Source organism: Equus quagga, chromosome 15 (genome assembly GCF_021613505.1).
Source record: "Equus quagga isolate Etosha38 chromosome 15, UCLA_HA_Equagga_1.0, whole genome shotgun sequence".
Lineage (NCBI taxonomy): Eukaryota > Metazoa > Chordata > Mammalia > Perissodactyla > Equidae > Equus > Equus quagga.
In genome coordinates, this window is record NC_060281.1 from 25,494,814 (window position 1) to 25,511,277 (window position 16,464).

Genomic DNA, 16,464 nt, shown 5'->3' on the forward strand with positions numbered 1-16,464 from the left:
GTGTGCGCCAGGTGCCATGGGGACAGGAGGAATGCTGCCTCTCCTGTTCCTGCTGGCTGGTGTCCTGCATTCGCATCCTTGAATCCGGCCCCCCTGGGCCTCGTCCACCAAGTGCAGAGGGAGTAGGAAGAACCTGGTACTCTGGAAGGAATGGCCAGTCTAGGTTAGATGCAGGGAAGAACTTTTCCATGGGGGCTGACAAGCTCTATAGAGAGCAGAATCTCTAAACCCCTGGGATCTCGTCTAAAATCATACTGACCTTCTGGTTATTTAAGTTACACTGCTCACCGGAGAGGATTTCTCCTAATCCTACCATCCACTGGTAAGGTTTGGGGTGTGTGCTTTGTGTGTGTGTGGTGTTTGTTTTTTCCCTTTTTGCAGTATGATATGCACGCATCCACATAGTAGAGATTAGACTAAGTATACAGTCTTGTATCCTGTGTTTCCGACCTCATAATCTCTGGTATGGGCTCTCTGGAGATCTCTTAAGAGAAGAACCTGCAGCACTGTTGCCTCGGTTTGGGGTCCCCCTCCTCCATTTGGGAACACAGCAGGGAGTTAGGACGAAGCAGCCCCCTCCCACGCCCCGGGCCCCCTTACCTGAAGCCGAGGAGGATGGCAGAGGCGATGACCAGAGCGGAGAAGGAAAGCGCATAGCCCACCGTGTAGATGAAGTAAAGGGAGAGGAGCTGCTTCTCCGGGAAGCTCTGTGTGCACACGGGGGATACAGTGTACGTGGGGCAGCCCACATCCTTCTTCCCCATGGGATGGCAACGGAGCTGGGGCCCCAAGTCAGGCCCCACTGGGGACCCCGGAACACAAGAAAAAGAATAACCCATAGCAATGGTCCTGGGATTTCTAGAGCTCTGTTCCAAGGCCAGAAAGGTGAAGACATACCACCTTTGTCCAGAAAGCATGGTGTGCAAAGCCCCCAGAGGCAGGGGAACGGACAAGATGGACAGACCAGCCCACCAGATGCCCAGGGTCCCTGTTCCAATGAAGATGGGACCCTGCAACCCCCCCGCTGCTCAAAGCCCCCATCTTCAACTCACTCTCTCCCCTCCCTTGGAGTCATCACATTCAGACAGGTTCCTCCAGGGTAGGCTGGAGTTGTCCACATGCAGCCAGAGGCCATCAGCTGTGCAGAACCGGTACACGTGTCCCTGCAGCACTGGGGTGGAGAGACGCAGGAGCTGAGCCTCGAGCCAACACCACATGCCCCTCATTCCTCTCCACCCTGGGGGTCACGCCTGCTCCCCTAGAAGTGACCCCTCGGAGTTAGCAACACCTCTTCCCCTCTATACACACATACACACACACACCCTTCCTCCTCTGCCATATGCCTGTTTGATCTAGGGACAAGAAGGGGTCACAAAGGTGAAGGCCACCCAGCCACACCCTCAGCCTTCCCTCTCAGCCACCCTGGGATGCAGTTTGATGAATCCATGCCTTTGAGATGAGACCACTCTAGCCCATTTCCATGTCCCTGCCTGAAGCCTCAAATCACACTACTGACATGTTCTGGCATGGAGCAGCAGTGGTTCTAATAACCCCACAGCCACCCCTGCAACTTCTGATTCTCAGGACTCAGCACCCACCTCCCTCCAATACTCCTCCAGCAGAGCAGACTCTGAGAACAAAGTAGCATAGAGCTCCTGAGAGAAAGGAAGGGACATAGCCCTGCCCTCAGGGAGCCCCAGTCTGAGTGGAGACACAGCTCAGCCCTCAGGGAGCCCCAGTCTGAGGGCAGACACAGCCCCGCCCTTAAGAAGTCCTAACCTGATGAAGGAGACACAAGTGATTTAAAAGTCGAAGGTAGAGACACAGACTTTGGAGACCCACCATTCAAAAGGGAGGAAGACCCAGCTCCTCCCTTCAAGTAGCTCCAAGTAGTTGGAGATGGAGACTGCACTTGGAGACCTCTCAGTCTGAGAGGGGGCAAGGATCCAGCCCCTGTCCCCAGAGAGCTCTAGTCTGAAGAAAGAAGGAGATACAGTCCCTAGCTTCAGGGAATCAAGACTCTCACAGAGAGAAAAACAAAAAATTGGTCAGAAAGGAAGAGCATAAATGCAAACCAAGAGAGATCAAACACAGACACAGCAGCCCCGGGGGTGGGAAGTCTCCCTGTGCCCATTCACATCAGCTCTGGGCATCTGGGCACCAGGCAGTCCTCCTGCCATGCCTCACTGTCCACCTTCCCCGAGACGTGCATGACTTGTGGCTCCAGGTTTGCTGTGAGGCCACAAGATGGGATAAGGGGCCTACTTGCATCTGAGAGGAAATGCCTCATTACCTCTCTGCAGGAGAATGTTAAGTCTGACGCCAGGGTCAGGAAACCCGGGACAAAAAGGGAGGGAGATTTAGCACAGCGGGATCAAGGAGAGAAACTGGAACCAAGGATGAATTGTAAAAGATTTTATAATTCTAAAAGATTAAAAGATTTTAAAGACCAGCTTCCCCAGCTGCGGGAGGAAGGCACAGTGTGAGGGAGGAAGAGAGAATGGAGAAGCCATGAGGCTCTAGTTGGCAGTGGCTGGTCAGAAGTTTCTAGGTGGAGAGGTAGCAGTAAGAACCTTGCTGGGGAGAGGCTCATTAACATGTGTGTGTGACAGCATTGCTAGCCCCAAGGCTTACCCAGTAAGAGCGCAGGAGAGACGCAGCCATCTGCCATGGGGCTCTGTTTTACAGCTCACTAACTATCCATTGACCACTGTTGTCACATGCAGGGAGGACTTTACTTCAAGATCTGGTGACAGCCCTCTTCCCACACTGTCAGGCACCTGCAGGGCCTGTGGTGGGACCTTTGCCCTTCCTTAACTCTGACCCAGCTCTTCTCCTTTCTCTGCCTCCCTTTCAGAAACAAACCCCGAACTTGGTCCCTCTTCAGGAGACAAAACTGTCTGGTAATACAGTGGGGTAAGTCAGCTCAAAGCATCACTGCTTCTAGAAGAAACTGCATTTTAAGAGACTTTATCTCGTAGAGAAGCAAAAACCTGAAAATGTAATGGCAGGACTTCCGGCAGTGAGAAGAGCCGCATCCCAGTAGCTCCCTGATGCATTTATGAACGAAATCAGGCAAAGGACAAAGAGAGAGAAGGAGAGGCATGTGGTTGATACCGGCTCAACACAAGGTTGACATAAGGGAAGCCATACTGTAGAAAAGAAACCATATTGTAACTTTGAATGACCTCTGATTAACTAACCCAGACATGCTCTGTAGATTTTATGGCCCCTCCCAGCTGCTATAAGTTGACAACTTTGTTCTTTTGAGTTCCTTAGGAATGTGATGACCCCTGGGCAGAGTCTATGCTAATAGGCATCATCAATGACAACTGAAAGATCAGGGTACAGGGCATTGCTCTGGTCTCTGATGCATATCCAGTAAAACGAAAGACTACCAGGAACTAAGACCAGATGTCTGCCCCCATGGAGATCAGATGCCTCCCCGACCCAGAGACCAGCCCCATATATAAAACTGGCCTGTAGTCTTTGTTCTGTAAGATGGTTTTTTTGGACAGCAGTTGGCCATCTTCCCCCTTGCTAGCAAGCTGTAATAAAAAAAACCCTTTCTCTCCTATCACCTTCCTCTCAACTATTGGCATGTCTTGCAGTGCAGACAACCCCCCCCCCCCACCTTGGATGGTGACATGGTCTGATTTTAGCAACCTGAGGGGCTCATCTCAGGCCCCCGGATGCCCCTTTTATCTGCTGTGTGTATGCCTGGAATTCTTCAGCAGGGGTCTGATATGAGGCCAAACCAGTCTCCAGCGGTAGATAACCCCAGAGCAATAATGGGGATCTGGGCTGACTCCATGGGGAGTGAGACTGATGCCAGAACCTTTTCTGGGAGTCTGTTTTGATGAGAGGAAGCTGACAGAAAAGAGGAGGCAGACGGGCCCAGGAAGGGAGAGGACAAGGCAATGTGGCACAAACGTTCGAACTGCCCATTTACCCAGGACTCAGCCAGCAGGTGTATGACTCGAATAATACCCACTTGCCACAGCTGGCACAGGGCCTGGCATACAGTAGGCACTCACAATTGCTGGTTCCCTCCCTACATACCCCTTACACACCTCTCTGCAGGCTGTACATTCAGAATCTGTTTTTGAACACCTGCTGTATGCCTGACACCTTTGAACATCACAACCACTTTACAAGGTAGGCAAGGTTAATCCCATTTTACAGATGAAGAAACTGAGCCTCTGAGAGGCCAAGTGACTTGCCCAAGATCATCCAGCCAGGAAGTAGCAAAGTCAGGATTCAAACCTCCAGCTCTTTGCCTCCAGAGGCTAAACGTCAGAAGCCAAATTTGCTGCTAACAGTCAACAATGGCCACGTACCATTTCTCCTCTGCCCTTCTTCTGGGCCTGGATTTGCTAACATTTAGTGTCCTCCCAGCAGGTCCTCTTGCCAGTACAGACCCCTGGCAGCCTGCACCATTCCAAGGCCCTCTGTTTAGGATCAGCTGTGAGGCTGAGGGGTGGGGGAGGTGTGTGCACAGACGTGTGTGTTACTGCCCTAGTGTCGAGGGATCACTGTGTGCCTGAAAAGCTCAGGGAGCCTATGTGAGTGTGTCTGCCAATTATCTTCATTAGCAGCCAATATTAAAAGCCAGGGCTGGTTCCTGGCTGGGCCTGTGGTCCCCAGACACCCATCTTTGCTGCAGGTGGGGTGGGTCTAGGCACAGTCCTGCATATCAGCCCAGCTTTATCTGGCCCAGAAGCTGCTGGTAAATCACAGCCAGGGGCTTGGCTCTGCTCTTGTCAACACTAGGAGGCAGCCGGCCTCATGCCAGGAGGCCCAGGGATATTTCATTAAGTCAGACCCTGGTGCTGGAAATAAAACCCCCAATTAAACACCTCCCCTCCTGGAAACTGCAGCGGCGTCTGTAATCAAGCTAACAGCCACCCTTCCACGTGGACGCGGGCACTCAGGGCTGTGGAGAGCTGCTCATGAATCCATTAGCTCCTACACCCTGGCAACCACAGCAGCCAGGGAGGACTACTGGGCCCCCGTGATACAGACCAGGAAGCTGGGGTTCAGAGAGGGAGTCACAGGTCTTCCTCAAAGTAGTAGAAAGAGGGTCAAAGGCAGGGGCCGAACTGAAGGCATCAGCTTGGGGTGGGGGTGAGGGGTAGAGCCTCACATCATGACGTAGCAGAAGGAGCTGAGGGTCGGAACTAGACAGACTCAAGTTCAAATCCTGATTCTGCCCTCAATCTGCTATGGGACCTTAGGCAGATCTCCCCAGGTCTCAGTCTCTTCATCTGTAAAATGGGAACAATATGACTTCCCAGGTCTACGGTGTGAGGATTAGGAAAAAAAGCGCGTGTAGCGCCTGGTGCATAGTAGGCCTTCAAACTACTGTCACAATGGAAGCCCTGCTGCTGCCCCACCCCAGTTTCTCGAAAAGGCACTCTTTCCCTGAGGCTGTGGCTGGAGCTGAGGACACCACCTCAGCCAGAAGTCCTCCGGGGCCACGCGCAGGCCTCTATCTCCCTTTGGCAACCCCGGCCTGCTGTGAAAGCTCCTGGCTCAACATTACTCAAGGGAGGCACCTGTCAGAGTTTCCAAGAATTGTGAGTTATGGGCTATTTTAAAAGCATTTTATGACTCTCATATAATTAGAACTAAGCTAACAAAACAGGTAGAGACCAGGAGGGGGTGCAGCTAATGAGACCGGAATGATTTGTAGCGAGCAGATCAGCTGTTTGTGGGTAAACCAGCCTGCTGGAGGGCCCTCAGGCGGCAGCCGGCTCTCTGAAGCCTCTCCAGCCTTCAGGTTTACAGAGAATCTTGTTGACACGAGGCATCTCCTTTGAAAACCTGCCTTCCTGGACTCATCTGCTCCTGCCCTCTCTGCGCAAGCTGGAGTCCCAAATTCTGCATGAGAGGGGTCCGAATTTGAGGGCTCGGCTGGCTTCCCTGGGACATTGTGTAGCTCTGAGGCCTGGCCCGTCTCCAAGGGGTTGCCTGCATGTCCTCCCTCCCTGGAGGACCCTCCCTCCCCCCTCTCCATCTGCCTGTTCTTTCAGGCCTGGCCTCGATGTCACCTCTCTCCAAAAGCCTTCCTGATGCCACACCCCGGGCAGAAGAGGTGGCTCTGACTTCCCTTAGCACCACTTTTTGAGCCACTGAGCTGACCTCTTCAGCCCCGTGGTGAGGGGACACCCCTTCAGCACAACACACATACACTCACACACCCCTAAGGTCTCATTGGCATCCCTGGCTCCTGACACAGACCTCACTCAGTGCCCTCTTACTGTGGGAAACAATTCTTTCTCTGGTTGCTCATTCCTCTGCCCTGCTCTGCACCCAGAAGGCTGCCCTGGGGACAGCATCACCTGGGCTCCCTGCCCTCTCCTGCATTTGGCCAATGGGAGGCACAGGAAGAAAGTAGGAGGGCGGAAGGAGAGAGAGGCTGGGGTATTTCTCCCTTGCTCCCTTCCTGCCTTGATTCTGAGGTTCTGGCAGTTGGCTTTGCCTCTCTGTGGCCACAGCTGCTGAGTTGCCTCTCTGTCACCATGACCTCCAGCTCTCCTGGGGGCCCCATAGCCCCTTTCCTGCTCCACGCAGGTCTAGGGATGCTAAAGCTTCCCACTGCTGTGCTCCTTGGTACTTTACATGCCTTACTGGCCCCTTAAGCTGCCCAGCCTCTGTAAGTGGCCTCTCCATTAAAATCTCTTCCAATTCCCAGCTGGGTGTGTTTTCTGCCAGGACCCTGCCTGAGACACCCTGCTTCCTTCTCCCCACCCCTAATTCACACTATGAAGTTTCTCCACAGGCTACTCCCTTGATCAACCCAAGAAAGCTCCAGAACTCCAGAAGAAAGTTCCTGCTCCCACTTGTGCTGGGTGAGGGTCAGAGAAGCCCCCAGTGCCAGCCTTTGGCAAGGGGACAATCAGGACAGGCCAGAGACAGCAATTATGCTATGGGATCCTGCGGTGGGTGACTCTGTGGGTCCCTAGCTCACGGAGAGCGGGGAGGGAGGCAGAGTCGGTGATTCCAGGTATCAGAAAGGAGTGAATTAGCCTGGTGAGTCCGGGGAGGGGAGCGGAGGCTGGCAGGGGGCCTGTGCAGTGGCCGTTATCTTCATAGAGAAAGCAATAAAACTGTGTTCGCTCATAAACGGGCACCACCAGGACCTATTTCCTGCTCAAATAAAATTAAAGGTGATGGATGGAGCCGCGAGCAGCAGGCAGAGCTGGGGGCGGCTTGGTGCTGAGTGATGGGCCCTGTCCTGCGCCCGGCTCCCTGGGGTCTAGAGACCCAGCCCAGGCTGGCCAAGCAGCCAGTCCCAAACCTTTGGGAGGCAGAGAAAGTATGTGTACTGCAAGAGGTGGAGGAGGTATGTAGGGTGGTTGGAAAAAATTAACAGCTACCATTTTTCAAGGACCTGCAACCCTCCCAACACCCCCATCACCTGGTGTTACCCCATCTCCACGGGATAAAGCATGCTGAGGCAGAGAGGGAACTTGCTCATCACACAGCCACTCAGAACATCGGCAAACAGAACCATTAGATTGTAGGGCTCAACTTTTTCGTCTATAGGGAGAGGGCAGGCAGCTCACTGCCCTCCCCAGGGGTGTGCCCAGCCAGCAGAGGCCCAGGCCACTCACCTGTCTCCATGCCCAGGGCCACACACAGGTGCTCCCCCACACACACGCACACGCACACTTAAGGAAGTCCAATATAGCAATTAAACACACTGACTAAAGCAGACCCCTGGAAGGATTCCTGGGTCTGCTACTTACTACATGTGTGAGCTTGGAAAAGGCACTTAGCATCTCAGTGCCCCAGTCTCCTCCTCTGCAAAATGGGAGGACAATGAAAGTCCTTGTCCCACAGGATTGTTGTGAGGACTGATTGAGGGGACACATGTAAAGTGTTTTACAATGGGCCACAGAAGTGCCATGTGAGGGGCCACTAATCCCCCATGTGTCTTACCCAGGTGCCCGCCTCTTTCCAGGGCCGGGCTCTCCCTGCGCACCTTGGAGAGAGGCGGGTGTATTGGGAGAGCGGAGGAGAGAGTGTCCTGAGGAGTCCTGTCTGCTCACGCCAGGACCTGCCAGGGGCCTTGATGTTCCCCTCAGGGGCTGCCTCCTCCAGGAAGACTGCTGGCTTCCCATAGTACGACCTCACTCTCTCACTTGCTTCTGGGCTGGTTTCTGCTTGGTCTCAGGCCCCTTCAAGGCAGAGTGGTCAAGAGCTTGGGTTCAAACCCTGGCTCTGCCATTTACCACGTTATCTGGAGTGAGTGAGAAACTTTCTGGGGCCTCAGTTTCTTCATTTGTCTAAAAAGCATATCCATGGGGCACTTGTAAAGATTAAATGAAAACCCTGCCTTTAGGGAAGGACTTAGCACAGAGTAGGTATGCACTATACATGAGTTGTTATTATTATTATAAGAGAGTGTCTTTTCTCCTCTTATTGAGACTGTGAGCTCCTAGAGGCTAAGATGCAGGTCTCCTGTGAGCCTGGGATAGATGGGGGGTAGTGGGGGGGGCGGGGGCGACGCCTTAACTACCCACACAGTCAGATCTCCCGCTGCAACCTCTGTAGGTCTCTTACTCCAATGACCTTCTCACTTACCCAGTCATACCCTTCCCAGCGCCGGGTGTCCCCTGCAGGCAGGAGTGAGCTGGGGAGGGCCTGAGGGACAACCCCACCAATGCCCTGATCACTGTTCCCATCTGGGCTCATCTGATCAGTGAACCCCTAAAGAGTCAGGAGGTGGCTAGGTGCCACTACCTGGTAGGCGGCAGCCACAAACTAACGTTGTACATACATACATCATACATTCACACATCACGCACACACGTCATACATACATACATACATCATACACATACATCAGAGTAATGATGCTCTGGGTAACCCCCCCCCCCCAACCCCCAGGATCTGGCTACTTTCCTGATTACTGGATGGGAGGGGGGCTCACATTTCTCTCTTAAGTCAGACCTCACCTCCCCTGCATCTGCCAGCACAGGCCTCAGACCCAGTTACACCAATACCCCCGACTCCCCTTCCATAATAAAAGACAGGCAGACTGCCCATTAGGAGGCCTAAGGACCTTCTGGGATGGAGAGGGCTGTGTCTCAGGGAAAGACAGCAGTGCCCTGCTACTCCACACCCCACCCCAGGCCTCCTGGATACGGAGGGGAAGGGTGGTCTGTGGAGTGGGGAGGGGACTCACCGTTACTGGCCCAGGGCAGGTACCAGGGGCAGCTGACGTTCACGAGGGAGCCCGGCAGCCCGTCTGGCCAGCAGGCATACTCGTCGAAGGTCCGGTTGCAGAACAGGCCTGGTGCAGGGGGAACAGTCTCCGAGTCCTGGCCTGGCCATGGCACTTCCCCTCCCCTCCGCACTCCAGGGCTGGCAGGGCAGAAGCCTCAGCCGTGTGCTTTCTATGTGCCAAGCACTTTCCCTACCCGGCAGGTACCAAGCAAGGGGACTCGGCCACTTATCAGCAGTGGGACCTTCAGCAAGTAACTGTCTCTGTCTCCTCACCTGTAAAATGGGGTAATCCCGAACCCACAGGGCTTTGTGGGGGTAAACAGTGTATGTGACGTAGATTCCTGAGCATAGTAAGTGTGTGCTCCGCACACGATCCCTAGAGGCCTAGTCTTAAATTAGACATCGCAGATGCGGGGGAAATGGAGCTCACGAGGCTGAAGGAACCTTACTGATGTCACTGTGTTATGATTGCAGGGCCAGGACTTGAACCCAGGCCTATCTGGCTCCAATCCTGTGCTCTTTAAACAACCCCACAAACTCCCCCAAAACATTTATTCCTGTAAATACGTTGGTTGGGGCTCCAGCCCCTGCACAGGCTGGAAAGTGCTCAGGAAGATGGAGAATGGAAAGCCCAGGTCCCTGCTTCTGAGGGGCCCAGCTGGGGACGAGGGGGAATAAGGCCACAATGAGACAGCACCCCAAGGCTGACTGCAGAGCCAATGGGCAAGAGCCAAAGACCACCTCATTCCTTGGGGAAGATTTACAGAGGAGGTGGTACTCCCGCTGGACTTTGAAGATCCTGCGAATTTTCGGTAGTTGGAAAGGGGGCAGGAAGGCATTTGGGTGAAGGAACAGAATGGACAAAGGGATGGAAGCATAGGACAGATGTGGCATCCTAGAGGGACAAATGATGCCCAACCTTGGGGCCCTTCAAAGCCTCCAGGAGGTGGTTGGGTGAGGGCCCCACCTGGACTCACCTGTGGCTGGGGGTGGAGTCTCCATCAGGAAGCGCTGGCACTGGCGTCGGTATTCCCACCATTTCTGCAGTGTCTCTGAGAAGGACACAGTGGCACCCTGGAAGGAGGGCAGAAATGAGGGCCCCGTGGGTCCAGCCAGTCCCTTGTCTACCCATGTCCCTCTACCTTTTGGTTTCTTGATCTCCAGGGGATCTCAGATCCCCAAACTCCACCAGGCACTGGCCATCTCTGACAGTGGGAGAGAACAGCTCAGCACCACAGCGGGGCTCCAGGTGGATGTTTTGATGTCTTTATCCCTCCCAGGGGACCAGTGCACAGCTTGATGTCTAGTAAGTGCCCAGCAAATGTCTACTGAATGGATGCTGTTGGGGGTGAGTGGGTGAGGGGGGAGGGGAGAGTGTGTATCTCATTCAGGTGTCATCTGACCTCACCTAGAAGAGAGAGTTCCTGAGGGCCCACTGGCTTCATTATTGCCACGTGTTCCTTTCCAGTGCCCAGTCAGCCTGCCTATGAGGCTGTCGCACTTCCTCAACTAGAAGGGGACATGCAGGCCCAGAGTGGAAGAGGGACTCAGTCAAGGTCCCACAGCACGCCAAGGAGCAGAGCTAAGGCTAGGACCCAGAGTCCCCCAGATCAGTGCCTGTGATGGAGCATTGGAGGGCCTGGGGCGTGGTGGGATTCAGCGCCACAGAACCTGGTAATACTATGCCATTAGCATCCCCCCAGCAAAATGCAAGCATGTTACCTTGGAGACTACACAACCCCCAAGTGTCCCCTTCCAACATAAAACTCAGATCAAATGTTCAGCTCAGCTTCTATCAACTGGAGAAGGAGGGGTCCTGAGGACATGGGGTGAAGGGGTCAGGAAAGTTCCAGAAAATGGAGATCAGGCCTGCGATGGGAGGGGTCTCCCATCTGTGAGTAGGGAGAGATGAACCTCAATTTTCAGGTAAGGTAACAGAACTGGCTTTTTAGCACAGAGACCCAAACAGACCCACTCGAGTGAGAATTGTCCCTTCCGAACATTTTTGTGTACATCCTTTAGATATGTCTTGGGACTAGGTTTCTTTTTATTTGTGCTTTTTCCTGAATAGGCCAAAGAGTATAAATATTCCTCATTTAGAGGCTGCAGATGCTGGAATGACCAGGGAGCTCCTTGTATAAAATTTACGGCCTATACATAATTTAAAACAAAATTTCACTTTCTGAAGTCACAAAACTACATGTGTGCTGAAATTAAAATAGCTTCATTTTGGAAGCTTGCACCTTTGACGGCAGTGCCCTGAGCACACGCTGGATCTGGTTTCTGGGTAATCCTGCCCTGGTTTAAGCTGAGTCCTGGTTTATAAGACACTTCCCATAAAGACACGGGTTGTCATGTGCTCATCCCCGGCTGCAGAGGAAGCCCCAGGGAGGGGACCAAGTTTGCCTGAGCCCCAGCCACATTGTTGGAGTAGGTGTGCTGAGGCTGCAGGTGGGCCTACCTGAAGGACTGAGCTTTTCCGCAAAGGTCAAGTGTATTTGTTTAAAAGATGAATAAATAAATAAAAGAAGAAGGAATCAACCACAACGACAGCAAAAGCAGTGCCATGAGTTTAGTTACAACTGAGTGCTCGGCACAGCTCTTACTAGAGCTGGTCCTGGGGGACCCCCACCCTTTTTCCTTCTCCTCCCTGCCCCTAAAAGCAGCAACTGCTGGTGGTAGGAGGGTGGAGGGACCAGGCAGAAAGGCCCATTGATCTTTTTCTAGGAGGAGAGCAGGCAGGAAGCAAGGTCGCTGCTGGGAACAGGACCAAGCAGAAGGTATGTTTGGGGTGGGGAGTGGTGACAAGAAAGCCCATGGAAACCAGAAGTCTCAAGGTGGGGGTTGGGGTGGGGTTAAAGGCTAAGGACACCACCAGGAAGCCAGCCTGGCCACCAACTCCTCAGAGAGCTTCAAGACAAAGGCAGCCCTGTCACCTGCCCTGAGGACCCTCAAACACAAAACTATCTTCAGACCGGGGCTCCCCGAAGACGGGGCTGTGTCTCTCTCAGATGTCTGAGACAGGCTGTGTCTCCTTCAGACTGGGGCTCCCTGAGGGAGGCGCTGTGTCTCCCCTTACATAGAGAGCTTCCTGACAATAGGGGTCCTCTGCCTTCTTCCTGCACCAGTGCAGGGTCTCCCATATGTGCTCATCCTCACAGCAACACACACAGCACAAACTAGTCACACCTCTGGTCTCCCCCGACCTGGTGTTTATGGAAGCCACGCCTTGTGCCAGGCTCTGGGTGCTCAGGGGGTTTGGGTGGACATAGGAAACCCAACGATAAAGGACAGAGCCCTGGCCTGAAAGAGTCCCTAGACTACTTGGGGGTGAGGTGGAGTCAAACGCTTTGCAGGACCTAACAGAGAAGGCCGTGGGTGAAAGTGCTCGGCGCAGGGCTCAGCGTCAATGCAAAGCAGGAGGACCCTGCAGACTGAGCTCCGGTGAAGTGGGAGTTGGGGGTGCCAAGACTGTACTGGCAAGGTTGGAGGGTGGGCATTTCAGCAGGAAGGCCCAGCAGGGACAAAGGTGCAGAGGTGGGGACAGTCATCCTCCGGCAAGCAGAGGAAAGCCTTGAGCTGATGTCCAGGAGGATTTTCTGGGCCAGGGAGAGAGCACAACCTGGGACAGATGTGAGGCTCCAGTCTGGGACAAGGCTGGGACCCACCCAGTGCAGCGGTGCCCAGGTGACACAGGGGAGGGTGAACAGCCCTGGCTTTAGGCTCAGATCAGGGCCTGATCCTGGCTCCCCCATAAAGCTTGTGATGTTGTAGAAGCATTTTAACCCCTAGCCTCAGCCTACACATGTTGCCAAATGGGAATAATAAGAGTCCCGACCCCTCCAGGATTGTTGTGAGGATTAAGTGAGTTAATGCTTAGGACGGCCCCTGGCACGTGGAAAACGCACAGACACTGGCAGCGGTTCTCAGGATTTCTGCTGGCAGAGTGGACCACCACCGGGCAGCCTGGCTTCCTGGGGAATCTGGGCCCCTCCCCCCTCTCACACTTCTAGGATCAACAAAGTCCCAGAAGGAGGAAATGAACATATTTTCATACCCAAGGACCAATCATTCTGCTCAATTGGTGACATCTTCCAGCAGCAACCAGAGCCAGTGGCAAAGCCAAGAGGGGACACTCGGGACTCCATGCCCATGGGCAGGGAACTGTGAGGAGGGGCAGGGCCCTGTCCACCAACCCCCGCCCCATTTCATCCTCCTGTGACATTTCTCCCTGAAGCAAGCCTGGAGAGGTGGAGCTGGGGGTGCTGGGTGGTGGAGAGGACACAGTGGCGATGCCCCTGCCCCTCACAGGGCAGCAGAGCTGGCCCAGAGAACAGGGCAGCTGCAGGGGGCCTGAGGGACGAGGGTGAGGGCAAGCTGGCAGGTTTGAGAATCGGGACTTGCCAGGCTTCATGGGAGCTTTCTGAGTGGGATGAAGGCAAATGGGGACAACACCCAGGGTGGAGCTTACAATAAGGAGGGGGCAGACTCAGGAGTCTGGGGAGGAAGCAGGAGGTGAGAAAGAGGATGCCAGGAGAGAGTGGTGTGCAGGAGAGAGAGCACTGGACAGAGAGTCACGAGTCCTTGGTTTAAATGCCAGTTCTGTCTGGTCCTGTGGGACCGATGGGACACACTGTAATCTTTTGGGGTGTCAGCTTCCTCATCTGTAAAATAGGCATATCATCCTTCTCAAAGAGTTACTGTACAGATCCAGCAAGATAAAGCAGGTGAAAATCTTCACGAATCATCAAGCCCTGCACAAGTGGGCAGTATTAAAAGGAAAACGACATAGAGTGGTCGCTCTCAAGACCTTGGCCTCTCCGGCCCACTGAGGTGGGAAAAACTGAAAAGGGCATCCCCAAAGGAGAAAGAGGGCTCCAGGACAACTCCCGGGACCCCCCAGCCTGGTGCAGCCCCTCACCTTCCCCAGCGGCTCCTCCCAGGACCACTAGCATCCTCCCCCTCTGCCCTCTTCCCAGAGCTCAAAGCATCCCAGCTGGCCCTGGAGCCCTGCAGGGGTGGGGCAGCCCGATCCCTGGCTCTTTGACTCCTTTTTTTTCTCTTAAGGGTTTTAAATATCTGAGCAGAAGGGCAGGGCAAGGAAAACAGTACACACATGCCCACATGCATAAGAATGCTCACACGGATACACTGTCACACACAGTATCACACACACCATCCAGTACATTCTTACATACTGACACACTGACACAGAGCGTCTCTCTCACATGCACAAACACACAGACTGTCAGGCACGGACTCACATGCTGAGACATTGCCCCTCGATGCGCACATCACACTCGGACCCCTTGACTGACATATATGCAGCTCACACTGTCATACACACACGTACAGAGAAAGAGCCACATGTTCTGTCACAAGCACACTCTGTCTCACCCACACACGGACACATACTGGCAGACATCTGTTCACACACTAAGGTGTCTCACACACACACACATGGATCTTTCCATAGACACACTATCTCACACGGGGGCACAAACACATATACACTGTCAGACACACAACTACATGCTGAGATGTTTCACACAAATGACTCCCACACAGACAGACTGTCACACACAGTGTCACGTACAAATACAGAGAAACAGGGGCTCATAGAGGCCCCCGCCATCCCCCCAGGTCTGTCTCTCTCTTCCTGTCTCTGTCTCTATCTCTGCATCTCTGTATCTCTCCATCACACACACACAGAGGAATCTGCCCAGGGGCAGGCTGCAGCTAAGGTAGAGCCTGTTTTTCCTCAGCACCAGGCATCCGAGGGCAGCCTCGGATGGGGTTTCTTGGTTGCTCCTGCCCCGGCCCCCACCCGGGGTCCATGTCCAGGAGGGAGCCCAGCTCACGACGAAGTACATGCCGATGGCTACACACCTGGCCTCCAGCCACCCTTCCCGAGAGTGCGGAGGCACGGGGCGACCAACGACCCCTCTCCGAGCCCTGTTCTGCAGCCTGGAGAAGGCTTCCAGGATTCCCCAGTGACTAAAGCTGTCGCTTCAGGGTGCCAGTGTCTCAGTCCTCTCCAAAACCCCACGTGATAGAGCTTGTGATCCCTGTTTACAGATGAGGAAACTGAGGCTTGGGATGGTCTTGGGTGTCCCACCCAAGATCACCAGCTAATAGCAGAACTGATACTTGAACCGAGCTTTGTCTTGTTCTAAACTGAGGTGTCAAAGGCTTGTCTCCTCGGTAGACAGCTCCCTCACAGGATTCTTGGGGAGGTAGGGAAGAGGGGAGGGGATGGTCCTTCCCAGCAACAATGAAATCTAGGTCCCCTTCTTCAGAGGTCAGTTCAGCCATCTTCTTGCCTGCAGAGAAGTGGCTTCCAGCCTGGCCAGACCTGCTGGAGGACAGCTCACTCTGTGCTCTTCCTTCAGTCCCTCTGGGTAAGCGGGTATTGGGCACCAGCCCAGCCCTGAGCCCCTTTCTCCTCTCTGTTCCTGAAATGCTGGGTGACCTTACACAGAGAACTCTCTTTTTCAGAGCTTTTGTCCTCCTATCAATGACATGGAGGGAGTAACTCTAGTCTTGCAACCTCATGAACAGAAAGTAGAACGCAAAATCCACCATTTTTTAGAGTCTTATACACGGACACAAGTTGTGTCACAATTATTGCAGTCTAACCTCAAAGGCCCTGTTGCTCAGGTCTCTGCGGCAGCCAGGGATGCTCAGGGCCCCCCAAGAAGAGCATCTCCCAAAGCTCCACCCTCCCTGCTCACAGTCTGTCTCCTCCTGCTGCCCTGCTCTCCCACCCCAGGCCTGTTATGGCCCCAGGACATTCAGCTGTTGTCTCAGACCCAGGCTAAGAAATAAGGGGGATCGAAGAAAGGGCAGGTTCAAGACACCCAACACCTCTGGGAGAGAGAACTCTGGGGAGAAGATGGGCAGCTTCCAGAACCTTTCTACTTCCCCTTCCTCTCTTCCCTTAATCCAAACGGGGTCTGCAAACTTGGCCTGGAGCAGGATGGGACCAGGGAGCAGAGCCTTCCACCCCCACCCCATCCCAGCCTGGAGGAGGTAAAGGTGACAGAGAAGCACATAATGGGTCTGCAGTCCTGGCTCCTGAAAGATCCCAACCACACCAGGGAGGCAGAGGCCTGGCTGGGGTGTTGGGGGAAGGTGCCATGGCAGGGAGGGTGTGCCCTGGGGCTAGGGGCAGTAGCTGGACTGAGGGACAAGGAGAGGGAGAGAATGAGTCCAGAAAAGAATTTA

The 16,464-nt window shown here is 54.0% G+C and overlaps 1 protein-coding gene across 1 annotated transcript in view; it reads right to left on the reverse strand.

Annotated features, from left to right (window-relative positions):
* Positions 1 to 16,464, reverse strand: part of GLP1R (glucagon like peptide 1 receptor) — a 35,816-nt gene that overhangs the window by 17,916 nt on the left and 1,436 nt on the right. The window contains exons 2-5 of the mRNA XM_046640633.1: positions 10,215 to 10,311; positions 9,197 to 9,304; positions 1,053 to 1,171; positions 601 to 707 (exon numbers count right to left, since the gene is read on the reverse strand). Of these exons, the coding sequence (XP_046496589.1) occupies positions 601 to 707; positions 1,053 to 1,171; positions 9,197 to 9,304; positions 10,215 to 10,311 (431 nt within the window). The remainder of the gene's footprint in view (positions 1 to 600; positions 708 to 1,052; positions 1,172 to 9,196; positions 9,305 to 10,214; positions 10,312 to 16,464) is intronic.